The sequence below is a fragment of the Anopheles arabiensis genome, chromosome 2 (genome assembly GCF_016920715.1).
Source record: "Anopheles arabiensis isolate DONGOLA chromosome 2, AaraD3, whole genome shotgun sequence".
In the NCBI taxonomy this organism is placed as follows: domain Eukaryota; kingdom Metazoa; phylum Arthropoda; class Insecta; order Diptera; family Culicidae; genus Anopheles; species Anopheles arabiensis.
Window position 1 is genome coordinate 18,427,268 of NC_053517.1, and position 22,562 is coordinate 18,449,829.

Consider the following 22,562-nt stretch of genomic DNA (forward strand, 5'->3'; position numbering starts at 1 on the left):
TTGCCGACAAACATGGAGTGATTCGTGTCGAAGGGAGAACAGCAAACGCCTCATTTGCTACATTTGATGCAAGGTTTCCTATCATACTGCCGAAAAGTCATGACCTTACCAGACTTATCCTGCAAGAATACCATTGCAAATACGGACATTCAAACAGCGAGACGGTAGTCAATGAGGTCCGACAGCGATTTTACATCCCGAATCTTAGAACGATGGTGTCTAAAGCTGCTAGAGATTGCCAACGATGTAAAATCGCAAAATGTCAACCACAGGCCCCAAGAATGGCACCTTTACCAGAACAACGATTGACTCCGCATGTTCGACCCTTCAGTCGAGTTGGAATAGACTACCTGGGACCAATTGAGGTTAGCGTAGGGCGAACAAAAGTAAAGCGATATGTGGCAGTGTTCACATGTCTGGTCGTTCGAGCTATCCATCTGGAACTAGTATACGACTTAAGTGCGAACGCCTGCATTATGGCTATACGCCGATTTGTCTGCCGCCGAGGCCCTCCTTTGGAAATATTTAGCGACAATGGGACAAATTTTGTTGGTGCTAGCAATGAACTGAAGAAACAACTTCGTGAAATCAATAATGACTGCGCGGAAACTTTTACAAACACGCGCACAGCTTGGCAGTTTAACCCACCCGCAGCGCCACATATGGGGGGCGTATGGGAAAGGCTAGTTAGAAGCGTTAAAGAAGCACTAACTGTCCTGCAAGACGGACGCAAACTTACAGATGAAATCCTCACCACGGTACTGGCGGAATCAGAAAATTTGATTAACTCACGACCGCTGACATATGTACCTCAAAGCACCTCTGACAATGAAGCTCTCACGCCAAATCACTTCCTCTTAGGAAGCTCTTCTGGAAGCCAAGATCAAGCGAAGACACCTACAGAGTTAGGAGACGCCTTAAGAAACAGCTATCACCGAACACAGTTTCTGACGGACGAGTTTTGGAAGCGTTGGCAACAGGAATATTTTCCTACCCTGAATAGAAGAACAAAATGGTTCAACGAAAGTAAACCTGTGGCCGAGGGAGACTTGGTGTATGTTGCGGATGGTGAGCGCAGAACTTGGATAAGAGGACGAATCCAGGAGGTCTTCAAAGGAAAAGACGGGAGGATTCGTAGTGCTACTGTGCAGACAGCAAAGGGCAGCACACTCAAAAGACCAGTGCATAAGTTGGCAGTGATGGAGGTGTAGTGAAGCCTGCTGACCGCATAGGATTGGAACAGCAGGTTGCACGGGCTGGGGTATGTTGGCACCACTGCCATCGTTCCAAAAATGTTTGACGGGCTCGGGAGTGATGGCACCACTGCTCTCATATAGGATGGCGGGGACTGGGGCATGATGGCATCACTGCCGAGGCATTGAACAGAAGAAACGTGCGCGGCGGCTGAAAGCGATGATTACCATCAGGTAACCCGAAAGAAGAGGGGAAAGCGCCAAAAAACTAACGCGTCATCGGGCAGTTGAATCAAAAAAGGGGGATAGGAAGCACGCCTTTTTTGAGCGCTTCGTTTTGGTGCGATATATTTGGTCTTGGACAATAAAATAAGTGAATTACCAATAAAGCAGCTGCAAAAACGTGCTTGTGTGAAAACCTTTTTTTTTCTGTGATTCTACTCGAACAAGAGGAATAAAGGACCACGGGGTTTACAGCGATCGGGACGGGGATGTCATTTAGGCGGTGGCAATGTTGACTATCAGCAGGCAAACATAACATAAGCGAGAGGAAAACAAACTCTCAAGACAAGTTGAACTGTGTTGCACCAAATGACGCGTGGGACGACACACAAAAAACGCCACCTGGCAGAGGCTTGAAGCTTGCCAAGCACACATCAATCTGGCCGCTCGCAGAGCAAGTTGCTGAAAAGTGTTTCCGCACGAAGCTCAAGGGGAGCGGGCGGGCTGGCATACAAGTAAGCAACTGTGACTGGCTCCATATGGGCTGTCCTTCTAAGAGTGCCGGTCGGTCGGAAGGAATCATATATAATGCATGTGTTTCGGGGAAGATGGGGGAGAAAACTGTCGCTCAAGCACACAGTTTTCTTACACTCCGAGCTGCTGCTACCCAGGGCTGCTGCTCCGGCTGCTCCGCAAAGTTTTCTTTTGCCTCCGAGAAGTGTAAAAGCTTAAACAATTTCTGGCCTGGAACGTGTTGCAAAAGTGATTACCATGTTTTGCGGGCATTAAGTTTTGCACCGAGGCATATGTCTTATGGGGCGCGGGCGACAAAAAGCAAACCACAAGCAGCCCCTTTCCTCTCTCCCTCTCTCTTGCTGCAACATACATTCTTTCGGCCCCGTGTGCTCGTTTTCCCTTTTTTCGTTCTGTGCGTTTAGCAACTGTTGTAGCTCTGCTGTAGCTTGTATTGGAGGGCAAGTTTGTATCACAAAGTTAGCCTCGAAGTTGCACGCGTTAGAAACAAGTTGCAGCATATAAGGAAAGTTTCGCCAGCGTTTTTGGGTCCAGTTCCGAAATTGAGTTTAAATTTCATAAGTGAAAATTCCGCCCGGCCAAAAATCAGTGCCGCCACCCGACGCCTGTCATCAGCCGTGTGCTGGGGAAGTGATAAGTGATACACACGGGCAAAATAATATGCATAAATGAATCAATGCTAAAATTCGATAATTATATATGTTGAAGGAAATTCGAAAGCAAGCAGAAGTTGTTATAATATGTCTTGCGTACATCTTTAAGGCACAGGAAAATGAGTCTAATAAAATGTATCAGTGTCACTGTAGTAGCCCACCATTCTATTGGGCTTTTCTTTTGGATGCCATTGTTTTAGGCCTGATTGCTTCAGTCCGTTTGCCACAAGCGACGAATGTGTCCACATTACATTACGTGTGCGCAATGGCGGAACGAATCCTGTAAATTGTACCTATTATTTCCGGTTCGCATACGTGTGTGTGTGTGTGTTTGAAACAAGAGACCGGAGCAAAAAGCAAATTTAAGAACAATAGAATGTCCCTAAACGAAAAGAACACATGAAGGAAAATCGTGCAGAATAGACAACGGGACGCAGCGGAGAGGGCGGCGTAATATCCAATGATCATCTTGCCACTGCTAATATAGATGGCATGCCCACATGAACCTAGTGAACACTGGTGGCTATTTTCTCGGAAAAAGGGGGCGGGTTAGCGCCGCTCGTTTTGGGAAGGAACTAGGCCGTAAAGTACGATGAATGGGTAGCATTTAGGGCGCACAATAGAACCCCTATCTGCCCGGTTTGACGGCCGATGGGGTTTGATGGTGGTGACAATCCCTTTCGGGCGAGCAAGACGATGCCAGGGCCGGCACAATCCTGTTTGGGGGAGACAATGTGCTGTGTAGGCAGAAAATATCGGCACAGCGTCCACAACTGCACGTGCGTACCGACACTGTTTCCTATCACATTGAAGACGTGTCACGTAAGACACGAGGCGGCATTTTATCGGTGTTAGCTGATTGTTTGTTGTTGAGTTGTTTTGTTTTGTTTTTTTAATTGCAAAAAACAACAAGAAACTGTAAGCACAACACATAGCTAGAAACACCTCAATTGCAACAATTCATGCCAGCTATCGTACGTTGTAAGGAATCACACTTAAGTACAGTATCTGATGAAATAAAGCTTAATTTATCGAAGCATTTCAGGATACCAATTCTGGCAAAAAGCTTTAGAAGCCGATGAAAGACTCCTTTTTCCTCAGTTCAGTCAACCATTCAGCTAGCTGCCGTTGAAATGGTGGTTCCCATTTTCTTTCTGGCTTTGTAAAGCTAGACAAAAGCCGTGCGAAAGAGTGGTAATAGAAAATTATTGACGCAAAGCTGTAGCCTTTGCTGTCGCTGCCCCCGCCGCCGCCGCCGCTCGTAAGTATGCCCTTGGGAGGTGCCCGTTTCATTGTTCGCACGCCAAAATAAAGGAAGTGTAGCGATAAAAACCGAGCGCCGCACCGGGATTTTGGTGTTACCGTTGTTTTTCTAACGAGTGGAAGGCGGCCACACACACAAGACTCCCCCCGGATCACCCACCACCAAGCACGAAACGGACGGACATCGAAGTTAAGATTAATCGTGGAAGGATAAATCTCCACTCTACCGGAATCGGTAATGTTCGGTGATTGTTGGGGCGTGATAGTGATTAATTAGCTCGAAAAGATTGTGATAAGTTGATATATCGTCAACGAGTGACAGTTTTTCGCCCGTGGAAAACCCCGAGCTTCGTACGCTGCTCTCGTCGGTGTTGCCGGTAATTAGCCATAAAAATGGAGCTGCGAGAGAGCGTTGGTTGGAATTGTTTTTCATTAGAGCGTGCTGTTCAAAAAAACACCCCCAAAACACAAAAAAGGGGTTCTATTCTACTGGCGAACACACAAAATCGGACGCTCTATAAATGGTTTTTTTTGTTGGGGAATTTAATCGACTAAAGAGCACTAACTTGTCGAAGCCGGTTCCATCAGCCCACGTAACGAAAGGTCCTTGAACGGACGATTTATCTCCACCAGCCCACCAGGAACATAACTCACTGGTAAGAATAAAATCAATCAACGCGGCAACGGGACGGGTTGTATTAACATAGCTTAACTAAAAAACGATACCTGTTGTTGTGTACCTTTAATACTAGCAATTTTGAATTGCCATGGCACCCCACTGCCGGCAACAATTTATGACAATCGTTCGAGAAGAACGTCTGCCCGACAAACGGGCCCGTGTGATTGTTTGTGCAAAGGAGGCTATGTTTTGATAATGCGTTGACTAGGTCAGGTCTAGCTGGGCGATGTAATAAGCGCATTTGGTGGACAAAGGACACCGTAGAGCACGATTTCGTTCCTACGCCCCGGTGAGACGACCACGGCGAAATCCCTCGGACGTGAGATTCCACGAATTGTGCACCTCGTCAAACAGCGTGGTTGCGGTGGTTCGTTTATACCATCAACCTGTGTTCGTAGTAAAGCTGACACCATAATCCAATTAGCAAGCGGACGATTTCTGTTGACCAGTGTCCCAAGCACCTAGAGGGGAATGGGCTTTTCAACGAACGCTGGCAAAAGAAAATACTCCGAGACAAAGTGTACACAAAGGACACTCTCGCGCCAAGGGTAGATTTCTGACTCGTGCAAATGGCAAACGTAGGACTAGGGCATTTCATCCTCATCACAATGGAATTCTGCAGCAAATGGCGTTGCTTAGCGATAATTGACCGATAAGTACATGTCAATACTGTGTGGCAATGGTAAGCGATTGCAATTTGCAGCTTCCCGAAAGCACCAACTTACCTGAAACAGCAGAAAAGCGTATCCCTTCGGCGGAAAGTATGATTTCGATTCCGCTTTGTGCGGCCAATCGACGATGAGATCTCCGTACTGATTGAACGATGTGGTAATTTCCTCTGCAAGATAAAAAAAAAACATAATTTTTACAATTAATATCATATCGCATAGATGGATGATGGATGATGGATATATTAATATCTACAATACGATGATTTCTATCTTGACTTTAAAAAATCCACCTTACTGTATAATATTTACTCCGTATGCAACAAAAAGCCAGCAACGAGTGGGAAAGAAAGCACAAAAGTGAAGAGTACAATTTCGGTAAGAGATATGGTATAACGTTCTCTACTTTCGCACTAATGGTGGCAGCTTTCCAGCGACGACCTGTAGCATAGCTCTGGTGTGGCGCAAGCAAGCAAGCAAGCGACAGAGAGAAGACACACACACACACACACACTCTGCTCGCCCGAGCACAACCGTAACAGGTATAACAGGCTAAAAGTAATAAATCTGTTTATGTAATAACAGCATAATCCTGTGTACATGGGGCTGGGATTTCTTTGTCGCTATACTTCATCGGAACAGATATGGGGGTCGGGCCGGTGCGATGCGCGTGTGAACGCATTCTCCCGTGGTACGTACAAAATGCGAAATATTCAGCGACCAAGAGCCAGGAAGTCCATATGTGACGATGTGTTCATTTGATTTTAGCCTGCCCTCTCTTTATCCCAGCTTTTGTACAGCACTGATTATGTGCAATAAATAGTACGGGTTTTAGGCTAGCTAAACACGAACACGTTTTAACATCGTTGCGTACAGAGCCGTTCATTGGCAATTCAACGGCAAGTTAGAGCGCGGTGGCCACAGTTTTTCGATTGCTTGTACAAACAATTTGGAAAGGATTGTTAATTTTGTGTTCGATTTAGCAACTGAAAGTGGATGAAATATCGTCAAAGATACATCATGATTACAAAGATTCAGATAACACCACAAACATAAAACCATTTGTTTTATTATTGTAATATTCAACACAAAAGTGTCATCGCGCGTCGCCACCACCCAAAACTTGCCGTAGTAATAATTATACTTAATTTATAGATTTTCTACCACCGTACCAACCCCCCAACCGCCCTGGATCATCATTTCGCTAAGAGATTGAATAGCAGCAGCTTGACTTTCATCGCCACATCAAGATAATTACAGCATTTATCTTCCCGCAAGATGACACCAGCAGATACCCTCTTGTGTGCTGTGTGTGTGTGTGTGGCGGCCAGGCCAGGGACCGGGTGCGGTTGTATAGTACATGTGAAAAAGACCTGTCAAATCAACGAGTCAGCAGCAAGTTGATGGGTGGTACTGCACCTACTACAACAGCGGAAGAAGGGCAACTGTGGCCTGCTGCCCCAACCTCCTTTGCGCGCGGGTGACTGCGAGTGGTGGGTATTATCGGTCAAGTTGTCCTTTGCCGTCTGTTCTGAAGGATGCTGTGTGCAAAAGGTAAAAGCAGGAGTGGAACACAAAAACGATGTAATTAGATTAAATGGTAGAGAAGATGGTTTCTCCAGCACTGCCAGAACACAGTCTAATTTCTACCGGCAATGTAGCAAGGGAAAGGAGGCAATGTCGGTGGGGGAATGTGTGTCGTAGACAGGAGCAGGCTCAAGAGAAAGTAATGGTTTGGTCCGATTTCTACCTGCCATATGCGTAAGAGCTTCGAGGAGGGTGGTGGTGGTGGGACACAATCCAGCAAGTTAATCTCCAAGGATTTGGCTGATGCTGCTTTGCCCTTCACGCATGAGAAAGATACGCACGCCGTGCGTTTGCTCTGCTTAAACTCAATTTACTTTAATCGTGCCTTGATACAGCCTGATTAACACACTGATGAGCTGATCGAAGGGGGGCACACCACACGCACCAAAAAATGGGCTCTTACGAGGAACAAAATTAGCCATTGCCGGTGAGACGGTTAGGATGGGGTTTCCGAAATTCCGCTCACGAGGATTATTATCATCGATAAATGGAGGATGCGAACGCATTCGATTATAGTTAATAACCAAACTAATGAGAGTCTTTTCTACTTTTGGGCTGCTAACGCATTAATGGAAAACATAAATAAAATAAAAATTGCACTGAACACACTAATGAAGCGATACAACTTTGTCTACGCACAACGCTTCCACACTCGAATGGTCGGTGTAATTACACACAAATCTTAACGGCGAATCACTCTAAACGCACTACAGAGTGCGCTGTGCAAACGGCCAATCTCGCCGAGATACGGAAAATAAATCATCTCCTTCACAAACACCCCCATCCCTGCCCCCATGCCTTGTAGTTCCGTTTTTGTAGCGCCTAGCGCGCACATACCCAAACACGATACGCCGCTGTGTGCAGCGGCCAGAGTTGTGTGACGGATAGGGAAATGTGTGAAACAGCGTAATGATTTAGTAGATAGCCGAGCAATTAATTTAAGAATATTGTTATAGCAGTGGTTTCTTTCCCAGCCCGACGACTATGGCGCGGTCGGCCGGCCGGCAGTGGATTGGGCGCATCGTTCACCGGTTTGATAGTGTGCGCGCACGGACGCTGCCATAGTCGAGAGATTGTGCCGTTCCGTCCTGCGCGTCGACGGTACGTTGGTCGGTACGTTTAGCGACAAAATGTAAATGTTGTTTGAATTGGACATTAAGCGGTATTTAATAGAGGGCCCTTCGCGCGCCCTCTCCGGCCGGCGGCGAGCCGGTCAGCCGATCTGATGACGAGAGCCGGTCGCAAGCAAGCCAGCAAGCAACATGACGACGAAGTCTGACAAATTGCCCAAGCTTTCGCTAATGTTCAAAGGGTTTGCACGGCAAAATGGCACGGCATCGACGCATCATCATGTCTACCGCTGACGGCTCTCGTGGTAGGTCGTACTGTTGCCACTGCTGCTGCTGCTGCTGCTGCTCCGTGCGCGGTTGCGATTTTCCATTGAAGGATAGTTCTGTTTTTTTGTGTGCTGCTGCTGCTTTCTTTTATGGTCATTTATTTGATAGCCTGGTATTTAATTAAAAAGCAACCGCACAACCCATCCAGCACGCGCGCTACCGCCGGGTACCGTCATCGCTGTCGTCATCCTTGGCCATTTGCCACTCTGGCCAGGATCTGTGTGTTTAAACAGTGCAATTGACAGGACAAAGGATGGGCAAGCCCATAGAAAGGGGATGATGAAGGGAAAGCAAGTGCTGGTCAAATGATAATCATGCTGGCAAGGGATGAGAGCACGTACACAAAAAGTGCATTGAAGCACAAAAGGGAACTCTCTTTCCCCCTAAATCCCAACCGTCCTACTATGCCAGGTTGTAAAAGTGGGCTACGACGAAATGACTAACTGTGAGTTGGTAGCAGCTTGGGTGGCGGGGGAACAAAAGAACACGGAATGACCGCTCGCATTGTGACCCAGAGTAAAAGAAGAAGTGAACAAACACAGAAAAGAAAGAATGGCACACAAAAAAAAAAGATCTGGCAAATATATCTGAATATTTCCCAGATAAGGATGCTGCTTCGTTTTCAGTGGTTCTAAAACCAAGGCTTTAAAATATTCTTCCTTCCGGTCAGCAACAGCAGCAGCAGTACAGAGTTTTGCGTTTTGCGCTACGAACCGGGTACCGGGCCCTAAGTTGCTGGAGTATAAAGAACTTCCGTTTTTTTAACCAGAGTTTTAATAGCTCGCAACGCTCGCAAAGAGGAAATAAAACGGTGCGTCCTCCATTTTCCATGAAACCCGGTAGCGTGGGAGTGGGGGGGATTTTTTGTTCACTACCAACAAGCCAGCCTCCATCCTCCAACTCCTGCTCCTGCTCTAAAAGTATGACCAGCAAAGCAGTAAAATCTGAGCCTCCACCCTTAAAAAGGACGAGGACGAGAGCAAATTTGACGTCTTCATAAAATGAGCATCGTCAGGTGGAACTGAGAGATGTTTTCCGCCGTTCGTTACGTTTCAAAACCCCCGGACGAGTGGAGTTGTGCGAATGTAGCTGGGGAAAAAAAAGCGAAACGCAGTGGCGGCAACTTGAGCACTTTACAAGAGCACCACCACCAGCAGCAGCAGCAGTTTCAAGTTTCGTTCAGGGAGAAAAATGTGCTGCCAGGTTTCAAGTTCCTGTGTGTGTGTGTGTGTACGCCCCTTAGAATGCAATTGTGGGATTTTTCAAAAAGGTAAGGCGTGAGGAATAAGTTTGTCGATCTGTCAGGTTTCTGCTGTTAGTTTTGGTAGCATTTTTTGCCCAACCGAACTACACCGCTAGTGGCTGGAAAAGCAAAGAAGAAAAGTATGAACATTATTTTCCAGACAGCAAATTTTCGTTCACTTCAATTGCAACAACCCATACGGGGGAGCGCTAAACGGGGGGGAGGAGGTGTGCGAGCGTGTGTTGAAGTGATGGGAATATTACACGTCCAGCATTGTGGCCATTTGCATGTTGAAGCTACTTGCGTCTACGCTATTTATCGTCACACCGTTCGGACGATTGGAGATTTTGGGTGGCAATGAAGGGGCGGCAATTTATTTTTCTGTACCCATCGTCCAGCGTTAAACGTGAGTTGAGCAAGTTTGACTACCGCGCTCGCAGCAGCAGCAGCAGGTTAGTAAAATAGATACTGCGTTGATGGTAATAGCGATGGTCCTTTTACCGTAGCGTGCGGTTCTTCTAGCCTAGGCAAAGTTTTCCCAATGTAGTACACCCAAACTGTGGTATCTGCAAATTCCCTAAACAGCGAAACAGAAGAAATTCTAATAAAATAAATAGATAACTCTCGTAAAGAAGTTAGAGGGTGCGGCGAGGGAGGAGAACACACAATGCCAAGGTTTGATGAGATCGTCCCAATGCAAAGCGACGACCGAAGCTGTTGTTGTTGATGAATTTTGGGACTTTGGGGAGCGCGCCGCATAAGAAGCTTTCAGACAAAAAGCCACACACACACGCACTCAGACGCAATTTTCTCCGTGAAATTCATTAGCTGCACATCTTAACATCTAAGGTAGCAGAAGAGTGAGAATGGAAAAGGAAACATTATACAGCAGCCGTGGCGCTGCTGTTTAATCCGCGCTGAGCGCCGAGTTGGCGCAAATGCGCGTTTGATGTTGCTTCAGGGAAACGCGCAGCGACTGGCTGTTTAATTTCGTTACCACCCAGCAGCGGGTATGTAGCGCGATGTGGGACGCAAAACTCATCTCCCCCTCCTCCTGCTGCTGCTGCTGCTGGTGATGTCCTTGGGGATGGTTGTTGGAAATTTGATTGAGACTTTATCACTCGACGTAACGACACTCGTTGAATGCACAATACTTCTCCCCTCTGCGAGCACTTGAAGCCGCCACTGTCTGCGGCAACCGCCGAATCCGTTGAATGAAGGCAAAATGGTATGCAGCAAACGAACCGACGAACGTTACCAACTCAAACATCTCTCCAGGGAAGTGAGAAGTTATTTTCTTTAAAGTTTATAAAATATATCCAAAAACCGAGAGCGGACTTTTGATGGACACCTTCCTTTTATCGTTACAGCGGAGGGGGCAAAATGGTATTTAATTGTGTTTATTTGTGCGATGGTGCTGCTTGCACAAATATCCTGTGCACAACGAATGTGCTAAGAACACACAAATTGCTCACAATTTCATCACAGCTTCTCACAGCTGCACATGGCACAAGATTCAAGTGTACGCACACATACGCACACACAAACACAGCCGGACAATGTTAGTTATTTATGATGTTTGGGAAGTCGTCGGACGTTCTCGTAAATCATGCTGCTACTGGTCCTGCTGCCGTGTTTACGATTTGGCGAATCTTTACAGCTGCTTATCAGGACAGGAAGAGAGCGGGTGCGCTGGTGGCGGGCTATAATTTCGTCATCGGTCATAGCTTGTCGGAATGGTTTGATAAGTGTCGGGGAGATGTAAATATCTTCCTGCTTTCGAATGGGAAATGGAAACGTACAAACGGTTATTGCGGTTTCCCCACACATGGAGACGACCATCGGAGTACCATTCAACGCTGGACGCTGGACCGTTCCCAGATGGCGCAGTAATTCATTAGGACGAACAAACTTAAACTCTCGCCAGGCCAACATTTATACGGGTACTTAAGGGATGGGTGGGCGAGAGAGTACAACAATCAGTTCTTGTTTTGCAGTGATCCTGGTAGTGTGCTGGCATTATCCATCCCAGCTTCAAGGCATACCCGAAGAAGCTTCTAAGGAGTGAGGTAACCGAAGCAAACGACACACACACATATAGAGAAGTGCAACGATAAATAACAGCAGTCCTGCAGCTGGAAGCACTACGCCACCACTGGGGTGGGTGGTATGTAATGATCGGGCCGGGGGAATTGGGATGGTTTTCTAGTACTTCCAGCTCCAGATGGGTGGAGTGTGCTGAAAGGATATTGTTGAGTGCCATTGGTTGGTAGCAAAAGGGATGGGGATAAACACCCCACAAGCATAGAATTTATTTCCCCCAACACATCTTACCCGCACTGTGTACGTTACAACAGCACACTCGCAGAGGCACAAAACAATACACGATAGTCCTGAGCTTTGTAAAGGTGTTCAAGAAAAAAAAAAGCAAAAAGAAAAAAACATTCACACACACACTCTATGTTGAATGAAGTCCACAAGCCAGAGCTCTCAGCAGTTTGCTGCATCCGATACGGAACCATCTTTACAACATCTCTCTCCACGGAATAGTGCAGCGTGTTTGCATACTAAACATTGCCGGTCTTGGCACTGCAAACTTCATATCCCGAGACGTACACACCTTTCTGTAATCGTTCAAATGAAGCAATAAAGTGTGGCAGTATTTTAAAGCACCTTCCGGGTATGCAAACAGTGAGCAGGAGAGAGAGCGATGATACCGACACGATCAGACACGAATGGGTTTGACTATTTCAATCATTTTTATGAAGCAGAGTGGTGGTAGGAGCAGCCATACTTCCGCACAGGCGAAATTGGTACCGAAGGGCAGAGAGTGTGTGTGTGTGTTTTCCAATTATCTTCAAAAGTAAACGACATCAAGGGAAGGAGTGCGCACCCCGTTTGGCGATGGTGGGTATTTTCTCATTTCGGAAACAAATTTGATTGGGTAGCAATAGAACCTTATCTAATATTTAAACAAATGGCTAGCTGGACGGTAGCTGAGAGTATGGTGGGGTGGCGGCACATTGTGAACAGTTGGCACTAAAAAACAGAGCTTTGCGTATCGCCAACAGCTGGGAATTGCCGTTATGTGAGCAAAATTCCAATTGACCGAAAGCAGAGCAGCAGGGGCAGGGGTTATGAAGTGAGCCGAGGCCACATGGTTTAGTTTGAAGTGAATGCGCAAACTAGGGAGCACTTTGCTGTAATAATAAAAAAACAGAAACGAAAAGGAAATAAGAAGGCTGCCTTGCAAGTGCTGGCTGTAAAACGAACGCAAACCAACCGAAGTAGCCATTGCTACACGAGTGAGGCAAAACTTCAATAAGCGGCCATCTTTGCTTAGCTGGCTGCAAATCATGCCTGTCCGTTTTATGAAGCATTGAAAGCACTACAATCACGTCATGTCCACCGTGTTGCCGTGTTTAATTAAACGCACAAAATGTTACGCCAAGAATAAGAAGTAAAAAAATACCGAAACTTACCTTCATCGATGTCTGGTGGCAGACCGCCGACAAACACTTTCCGGGAGAACCGTTCCGTCGTCTCCGAGCCATTCGAGTGGGGCGAAGATCTGGCCGGCGAGTTGAGCTGCAGCTGGTTGGTACCGATGAAGCCACCGCCACCGCTACCATCGTCATCGTTCAGGTGTTCGTCCAGTCCGGCGAAAAAGGGTTTGCCTAAAATCGAGCAGAGGGAGAGAAGAAAAGTGCTTGGTGAGTGAGGATCGATTACTACACTAAAGATGCTCTTCAATCATGATTCGCCATGTTGGGGGTCATGGCGTGAAGAAGGGAAAGCACACAACGAACCCTCTAGATCGCGCACTTTCAGCTTCGCCAAGTATGGTCCCAAAATCGCACCCATGGCCGCATTATCGACCGGCGGGCTGTAGCGATGTTGGAAATAGTGAGAACGATTGCCCTCACTGCGCAACATTTTCTTCAGGGATTGGATAATACTGGCACTGAAGAAAGCTGGCTAAGACCGTACCGCACACACACGCACAAACACACTCGCACACGCACTGCTTCTATCACTTCAATCGCGCTCAAACGCTGAGAGCACAATGACTTGCTTCTTTCGCCTGGCCCGGTGCCTGGATGACATCTCGCGGTGGTACTGAATGGATGGAGACTGTTGCTAGGGAAAAAAGGGATTTAGAAGCAGTGCCCTGTGGGAGATGCTGCGGTGGGCGAAGGTTTTTTTTATGCTGGCTGAAGTCGCGCTGTCAGTGGACGGACGATCTGTCATTATTCTGCTAGATGGCGCTCTCGTTTGTTTACGTTGTGCAAACTGAGCCCCTACAGGCTCCAGTAGTGTTTAAATCTTCCGGGGAGAGAAACTCTCTCTATTTGATGAAAATTATAAGATTTGGTGTAATTTGTGAACGAGTCAGGTAAGCAAACCATTCCTCGGTTCAGTGATAATCTATAACAGATTTGTTTTATCGATTTCAAGGTGCTGGCACCCCGGCAATGTTTTCGCTCTCCCGGTATGGCATCAAACACGGAACCACATAATCCATCATGTTACGAAAGTCGATCCCTTTGGTAAACAAACGCGTGAAATGTATGGCTTGGTCCCTACTATTTGCCGTAGATAATCAATCGGTTCGAACTGTACCGGGGCAGCCGCCTGGGTTTGTTTACCCACGAGGGCCGGTCGCGCACCAGGCAAGGACGCGCGCGCGTCTAGGAGAGGCTAGAAAACTATTAGTAACCCAAAATGTGGCCAGACACCGCTGCGTGTTTGTGAAAGCAGGCGCACACGTTGTTTGATTAGCTGATTGGAAAATGCGATGTAATGGGTTAAATACGACGTGCTGTGGCTGGGCAGGAGCGCAGGTAAGTGTGCCGTGTGCCGTCAGGAATGGCGAGCATGCTACTTTGCGCAATGCTCTACTACCAGCGGCAAGCAGGGCACAAGGTGTTAGGCGACCGGGAAGCGTGGGTTTTAATTGAAATCAAATTTCATTCCATCGCTGTTTGGCTCAAAATTGCCTACTTCAAGCACCGATCGACAAACCCGATTAAGACCTAAATCGTGCCTCACCGTGCGGAGATGTGAGTAGGGAGCTTCAGCACACGGTCGAATCGGGTGGTTGGTTGTTTAGCTACCAACCATGCTCCTTGGCCATAATGTACCCAGGCCATACTTTGCTCGCCCCTCATTACTAATATTACCCCTTACTCCAGTGTGGGAAGCACCGATTCCTGGCAGCGAAGTCCGTAATCAAACGATTTTCACCATTTCCTCATTTTTCTTTTCACAGCACCGCCATTAAACGCCTTCGGAGAAAATGTGGCAATACAACACACACACCAAGTACCCCTTATAAACGGTTGGAACAGTAAATCCCTTTTCCCGCGGATACCGGTGGGAACACACTAACCGAGTGCCGAGCGACCCCTCGTTTGCTGCACTTAATATGCTGTTGGAATTCTCCCGGGGGTCCGGTCGGGGCTGTTCCGTTTGCGAGCATTGCGTGCGGCACGGACGGTGCATTTTCCACGTACAGCAAGCCCATCAGCCTTGATTGTGTGTGTGTGACATTGAGGCACTGTGGAGGCTTATCGTGTCGGTTGGCGACGGGTGAGAGAAAAATTATTATCAAAATAATCGTAATTATCGCTTGTAATTTGTATTTACTAGGAACGCCCGTACTCGCCCCAGCAGCACGAGGGCGGAAACACGTCCACGGAGTGGTGACGATTAGTCCAAGGATTATTGACTCGACCGGCGTGTGCGCCCGGGGGAATGTCCTGTTGTTCGCTCTTACCATCCAACGAGCCCATGCCGGGTAAAGATTGCATGATTTAATTTAATCTACCCCCGTTTTCTATTCACCACTCACCATTTGCCTCTTGCGTACAGAAAAGAACTGCGCACAGCACGGAATGGATATTGCGCTGTTTGAATGGTGGACGGTGTAGAGCACGTGGAGCACAAATAGTGCGTCCCCTACGTGTCACGCTTGCTGACGAGTTGGGGTTGTTTTTCTTTTTGCTGTTTTGGTTGTTAAACATAAACGGTTAAGCACAAGCGGCTGGTAGTATTGAAAGCTTGCACAGAGCACAATACATTTAAAACAGCAGCTTGAAAAAATCAATTGACGTACAAAACACTATTCGCTAATGCACTGTATTTCGTAGCATTTGTGCAGACAAACAGCGCTAATAAAACATTGCCATACACACACGCACATCTTCAGTGCGAGAGCTGCTGGAAGGCGTCACTGGGCAAAACCATAACGCCATTAGGCGCTAGCCTTTTGCGTACTGGTACTGTGCCCCACAGGTCGCACACTCGACTGTTAAGTTAAGTCGTGTTCCAAGTGGCCATAGACTCTTCCACCCACCCGCACGAACTCTCATCGACACTGGTGGTGTACAACAATACACCGTACCGTTACAGGATCATAACAGTGCGGCGTTTATCCTTAGCCGGGAAATGCTCGCCGTGTGTTTGCTGCTCCACATGCCCCCCCCCCCCCCCCGGGCTGCGCACCGCAAACCGCCATCAGCATCATAATCTGTATGAAAATGTAATTTACATTCAAAACAACCGCACACGCAGTGCCATCCCGTTTTAATTAATATTTATATTTACAACCATCTCCATCGTCGTTAGGGGGGTAGAATGTGCGGAGTGTATGTATAGTACATCCCGGAAACACTTTGGATGTCAACCCAATTTGTGACAACCTCAGCAGCGTGTAAAAGGGAAGTGGAGAGTGGGGAGAGGGATAGACTAGCTAGAATGGCCCTTGGTGAGCGGTGGAAATACAACAAACGTTTACTGCGATGACTCCTGTGGCTAGTGTGTGTGTGCGCGCGGATACCAGCGACGCCTACTAAGCAATTCAAAACGAGACAGTGTAGCGTAGTTCAAATTTCACTACGTGCTGTCTTGTGCTGGGAAGGTTTGACCGGAGTGAAATGGACAGGTTTATCGCAATTTTGGTACTGATACCAGCTGAACGGACAACAACAAAAATTCTTCAGTGCTTGCTGGTTTGTAAATGTTGCTTTTATATGCTCTGTATCAAGCGCTTCTTTTTCAATGCATCATCTATCCTTTCAGCCGTGCGGCAATAACAACCATCGTATTGGAAATTGAAAAGCTGCAGTACACGGTAACATGCAACCCAGGGGTGGGAATGGGCGCGGCTGTTTTAATTAAAGCATCGAGAGACAATTTATAGAATCGTGAGAGAAGTAACGCAAAGTACCAGTGCCGCCGAAACGTGGTCATACAACTCGGTAACCTACTTCCAAGGGTTTGGGATGGGGGCGCATAGTCAACACGCTACCGACACACGTACACCCTCTGGAATAACAAGTGCACGGTGGTTGCTTCGTGGAAGAGAAGTGGGAAACATAAAAATCAAAGCAATGGGCAGCAATGGAAAAGAGTCGGAAAGGAACAAGCGCTTGTAGATAGTATTTCTATCAAATGAAAATCTGTCCCCAGACAGTGTCCCGCCACACACTTACCATTCACCGTCCCTCAGGGAAGACAGGAGAGTGTTTGGCGTACAAGGTGAGAGAATGCAAAAATTAAAAAAGAGGGCGAAAAAAGACGCGGAAGAAAACTCAAGGCAAAATTAAATCAACACTTTACGATCCCCGGGCCACGGCGGTTGTCATCGAGCGTCGCGCTCGTAATGTTGCCGGGCGTCACGAGTTGCAAAACGGAAAACGTGCTGGAAGTATAAATCTTTATTGCAATCACAACGACCCCACCGGGGACGGCCGGACACCTGGGTGATACCGAGATACAGGTCCTTCTGGTGGACAGGTGAAAGATGAGACAGAGGGAACGTGTATCGCTCGAGCGTCGCTCGTACCGGTGGAAGCTTGCAAGTCATCGTTCGTTCATCCATTTGAAGGAGGAGCACCATATAAATTTGTATCCGATTTTGCGTTTACTGATTTAATTTCTCGTAACCCCATTTTCGCGTGAAGGATTTAAGAGTGGTTACAAAATCGGTATGAAAAATTGCTCCTTCAATTGCAGTAACACAAGCAAAAACGTGCCACAATCAAATGGGCACATTTTCCCATTTATTTGTTTGTTGGCGTCTAAACTATCTCTGCGATTGAATTATTGGCCACCAACATGTGGATGTACGTATAAGCTACATGACACTGCGACCATCATCATTGCACACACGGGGGATTTGACTCTCTGGAGGAAATTCGTTCCACGGTAGCGGAGAGGGGACAATAAACTAAACTACAACTCCCACCAGCCCTTATCTGACACCGGATGAAAGGTGCCTGACCACTGGCCACTAACCGGTGTGGCTGACATTTCATCGACTGGGCACCCACTTGACGTTGGCGGCCAACGGTGCGTAGATATACACGACCCATCGCCCATGTGTTTCGATATCCGGCTGGTGGTTCGCCTGGCCGGTGGGGGAAATATATGACCATTCACCACATTCCGAGTTGGTGGTTGGTGCTTTTTTCTGTGTGGTCCAGCCCTTTTCCGGCTTCTGCTCGCATCCGGAACGGAAGTGATCTTTTTCTGAGGTCGAAAAAAAAGCAAATTGGACATGTGGGCGTATGCTTAGCTTTCGAGAGCATCCAGCACCCATTCCGACCCTTTCTTGCCTTTCTTATCAACTGCCATGTCAACCGGAGCCACCGAAAGCAATAACTTCGCGAGCGGAAAGCCATCCCAGTTTCCAACTTTAGCAACAGTGATAAATTACAACTCTTTTTCGCCGGCCGGAAGTTGTGGAAGGACTTCCCAGTCGTGGTGGGCTCGCGCTATGTTTTACGTTAAATTAATTTTAACTGAAAACTTTTCTCTCCCTACACAAAAAAATGGTGGGCGGTAGTAGTTCCCCTCTATGTGTGTTTGGGCGGTGTGTGTGTGTCGGTCATGTGTAGAAATGTGGGCCCAGACTAAACTGAAGGGCGCAAAAAAACAAAGAAAACAGAACTAAGGCTAAAATACAACACTACAACCTCAAAGCCTCGGGATAGTGGGCACAGTCGCTGCGGTTTTAATATGTAACGGCCAAAGTGTGGCCTTCGTTTCGTTCCTGTGGGTTGGATGCGCTACCGATGCTCGTTTCGTTTTGGTGAACCGCGGGTTTCCACGGGCCACCATGGCATGGAGCATCTGGCATGTGTACCATAATTTTATATGCGCCATCTCTATTGCCCCGGTCCGGGCGGGTTTTCGGGTCCTTTTTTTTCCCCGGGACCGTTGGTATAGGAAGTGGGTTGTGTATCGCGCTCGTTTTGTTGCTCTTTTTTTGCTAATGCGTATATGTGTGTGTCTGTGTGTGTGTTTGTGCAATGTATGTGGTTTATAGTAATAAAAGTTTTGTGTGTATTTTTCGCTCCACTCGGTTTGGAATTAGTGAAGCACTGGGCGGCCGCTGACGTTACGACATTTTTAGTTTGAGGGGGTTCTATTTCACAGCCACACGTGCAGAAAGGTAAAAAAAGCATTCATAGCAACACTCGCTCGTTACTATAGTGACGCTTTTTCGTGTATATCGGATGTGAATGTGTTCGCAAAAAAAAAACAAACCTGCTGTCGCTCGTATGAGCTGGATCCTTTTTCGGGTTTGGACGAAGAAACAGAAGCGCCCCAGAAGCCAGTCCCTATCCAGTGTATGTGGGTGTACGTGTGTGTGTGTGTGTGTGATTAAAAATCGCCATTGCCAACGAAACTGGGAGTGAAAAAAAATAGCGACGGTCCCGCTAAATGATAAACGAAGAGGAACGAAGTAATGGCGATCCGGATTGTACCACAGTGTGCCGGAATGTGCGGTGACGTTCTTTATGTCACGCGAAATGAGCAAAAGATGCCCGGCAAAGAGTAGGAACAGTGGCAGCAGCAACATCAGCAGCACCAGCAATCGAGAGAGAGAGAGAGATCGTAATTAAATAACTTTAATAAATTTAATATCAAATTATATTGGCTTTTCCTCCCGGCCCTGTCCCGGGAACACTCCAACCGGTCATCGCCGTCATCATCAGCGGTTCACGCTGGTTTTTGTCAATCGTTTTTTTATTTCCTCCCTCTCTCTCTTTCAGCTCCAGTTGGGCAAATAGTTGACAACTAGACTAGCCCGTGGACATGTCTAGCAGCAGAAGCAGTGCTTTATGAGCACGCAGGAACCGGACCCATCCGACAGCATCCTATCCGGGCGGGTTCAAAAGGGGGAAGAGATTAATTGCCATTTATTTTTCAACAATTTAATTACACTTTTGTTTAATGACCTCCATGCGCCATTCCAGCCAATCCGTTGTTGCGTTTCCGGAGCGTCCGAACACACATCCATATACACAAACACACAGACATATACAAAGGGAATATGAAGAGCCACCGACAGGCTGGTAAGTAGCTGTAAATGGATCGGGAACCGGTGTGATGCATCCGAAACTGGCGGACAATTGATGAAGATTCATAAAATTCAGTTAAGTGTTCATTGCCTACAACCCGTTTGTCGTTGCAGAAATTAAACCGAAACGTAATGAGGATAATCAATTACAGCAGCACAAGGACACTTTTACCATCCTCCCCGACCGTTGGGGTGTGTGTCCTAGTGGCTTTGAAACTTTCCGGACGCGAGGTTCATCACATCAGGTTGTAACAATATGGCAATAATCTCATTTTACTGCGCGTTTTTTTTCTGCTAGCATTAAACATCCTTCATTGCAATTGCGTTTCGTTTTTGTACAAGCACCACCGGATCGTGTATAAATACATTAATATAAATTAGCATAATGAGCTTTCGGGTCTGTGTTTGTGGTGTTTAAATAATCGTTTTATCTGTGGTTTGGTGGTTGCGGTGGATATGCGCTTACGCTTGTCAGCGGACATGTTTTAGCGATCAAATCTAACAGTTTCCATTTTTTTATCGTTTTAGTAAGCTTGGGAGACACTTTTTGGAGCGTACTCTGGCTGGATGGTGCTTTATGACGCTGACAACTTCTGATCGAACGCAGGGACAGACGGAGCAAAGTTGGAAAATGGTTCGTCATAAGGAAGACCGATCGAAACTTTTCCACCTGCAGCAATATCAACATCCAGCGGAGAGGCTAGAGCGCATCACGAGTGCTCGTGCTTAGCTCGGATCAAGCTCGGTTACGGATTCGGAGCAGTTTATCACTTTACACGCAATCCTTGAAGGCCACAACGAGAAAGGAACAAGGAAAAAGTATGTTTTAATAAGCAAGAAAGAAAAATGAAAGACCCAGAGTTTGCAAAACAGCTTCGGCAACCTTAAAAACTCATCCGTGCGCAAGGAGGAAATGTTTGTTATAAAGCACTCCCGGCCGATTAAGATCAGTACCGACTGAGTGTGCTTGCAGGTTCTTGCGCGGATGTTGTCTATGTAGGAAGTGGAAACTTTTCACTCGGAACCATCACACCCCAAACCCGCAGTGTACGTACGACGGGATGGTTGGGTTCGCGCAAACCACTGAAACGCGCATCCGGAAGGTTCGGTGCGCGTGTTCTCCGGGCTTTTAACGACACGAAAAGTGCCAAAGTTTGAGCTGCGTTTCCAAGTTCGTGTCCGGCGCCCGCGTGCTCGAGCTGTGTATGAGTTACTATGCGAGTCCATAAAGTTCCGCGTCCGCGGATGCACCATGCGCTCGGGCAAAGGCTGTGTGATGGATGAAGAGACGAAGCCGCCCCCCCCCCAACTCCCCCTGTACAGTGCGCGGCGAATGATTCTTTGCGAGGTGTTTTGCATTGGCCAAAAAGGAACAAAAAAAAGCAAACAAAAAAAGTTGCAGGAAACATCTGCAAAACGCGTGTGGTTGAACAGTGTAATATGGCCCGCTGGGCATTCGGAGAAGTTCATTTGCGTAATGTAGTGGAAGTGTTTGGAAATCTGTGCGTGTGTGTGTGTGTGTGTGTGTACCATTAAAATATGCGGCGGACGGAACGCAACACGTATTTCTATCCACCAGGAACCAGTAAAGGGAGGACGGATTTTGGAGTACCTCAGGGGCTTTAGTCGTTAGTAAAAGAGCAGTGATTTAGCGCGCAGTGTGATAAGAAGGGCAGACCATGGGGCCGGGGCACACATCGGCAAAGTACAAAATCGTGTTACATTGCATCACATAATGATGATCTATCCTCTGTGTGTGTGTGTTTTGTCAGGTTTTGTGCTGTACGGTATGAATTGTACGATCAACCGGTCAGAGGACTACGTTTTGATGGATGCAGCCACAACACTGTTGGAAAAATTGTGCTCTTTTCCGAACATGATACTGAAAATTGGTTCGTTACCAGATGTACACCATAAAACCGGCTACGGGTTTGTGGGCCTATACTGAAGAGGAGAACAAGAGAAGCACTATTTGCAGCACAATGAGTTAGATCGATGGTAAAATGTGAGCCATTCCAACAATTGGCATTCAATGTTGTTGTATATTGTCGATTGGAATAATCCGCATCTTTCTTTTTTTAAATCAGAATTCGCATATAATAACAATGTCCATTCTCTTCCCACAAGGTGCGCACAACAGCGCACAAATCGGTGCACGGGATGGAACCTTTGTTTCCGACCGGTGTACGGTATTGTTGCTGCGCCCTGCCATCATTCCGCCCAACTCGAAGCAAACGGAATGGGGATACGGACACGGTGAATGAATTGACGTAATTTATATTGCTTGTTGGCTATCAATTTTCCAATGATTTATGATTCACACAAATACCACTGTCACTGCCGGCAACAGGACAACCTCACTCCCTTCTATGTCCCTTCTCGATAGCTCTCTACCACACGCGTCGGAATGCTATTTGGCACTCGGAAAAGCCGGATCGTGTGCGTACGATGGAAAAGCCCTGTCGTAGGCGGAAGACGGTTGAAATGTTAGCGACACGCATTGTGCATGCATGTGTGCGTGTATGTTTGTGTGCTTATAGTGATAATAAATTACTCACGCTATTAAAAGCGTTCGTCAGTCCGATTGTTTTGATACTTTTAAATTCACGCACCACAATGGTACAATGCCAACCGTCGGTTTAAATGGTGCAGCATTTTAGACGCTTGGCGAGGAATGTAAATAGAACCTGGGTACGTTTTTACTGAATTACTATTGATTTGTTTTTTGTACCCCACCGGGAACGGCATCAC

General features: G+C 47.0%; 1 protein-coding gene and 4 long non-coding RNA genes across 10 annotated transcripts in view; 4 read left to right on the forward strand and 1 right to left on the reverse strand.

Moving 5' to 3' along the window:
* Nucleotides 1-22,562, reverse strand: part of LOC120895440 (translational regulator orb2) — a 244,249-nt gene that overhangs the window by 17,086 nt on the left and 204,601 nt on the right. For all 5 annotated transcript variants that reach the window (XM_040298806.1, XM_040298802.1, XM_040298803.1 and 2 more), the window contains 2 exons: nucleotides 12,922-13,116; nucleotides 5,270-5,382 (listed from right to left, as the gene is read on the reverse strand). In XM_040298806.1, the coding sequence (XP_040154740.1) occupies nucleotides 5,270-5,382; nucleotides 12,922-13,116 (308 nt within the window). The remainder of the gene's footprint in view (nucleotides 1-5,269; nucleotides 5,383-12,921; nucleotides 13,117-22,562) is intronic.
* LOC120895446 lies at nucleotides 13,072-22,387 on the forward strand. Of its 2 annotated transcripts, none has more exons than XR_005738323.1 (3): nucleotides 13,072-13,152; nucleotides 21,584-21,816; nucleotides 21,939-22,387. It is a non-coding gene; the product is annotated as an uncharacterized LOC120895446 (long non-coding RNA). The 2 variants fall into 2 exon arrangements; XR_005738324.1 differs by having other exon boundaries at nucleotides 21,584-21,809.
* On the forward strand, nucleotides 13,671-15,847 carry LOC120895447. Its single transcript, XR_005738325.1, has 3 exons — nucleotides 13,671-13,835; nucleotides 13,898-14,283; nucleotides 14,712-15,847. It is a non-coding gene; the product is annotated as an uncharacterized LOC120895447 (long non-coding RNA).
* LOC120895443 lies at nucleotides 16,323-17,393 on the forward strand. Its single transcript, XR_005738320.1, has 2 exons — nucleotides 16,323-16,452; nucleotides 16,523-17,393. It is a non-coding gene; the product is annotated as an uncharacterized LOC120895443 (long non-coding RNA).
* Nucleotides 18,563-20,699, forward strand: LOC120895445. Its single transcript, XR_005738322.1, has 4 exons — nucleotides 18,563-19,345; nucleotides 19,504-19,806; nucleotides 19,926-20,056; nucleotides 20,340-20,699. It is a non-coding gene; the product is annotated as an uncharacterized LOC120895445 (long non-coding RNA).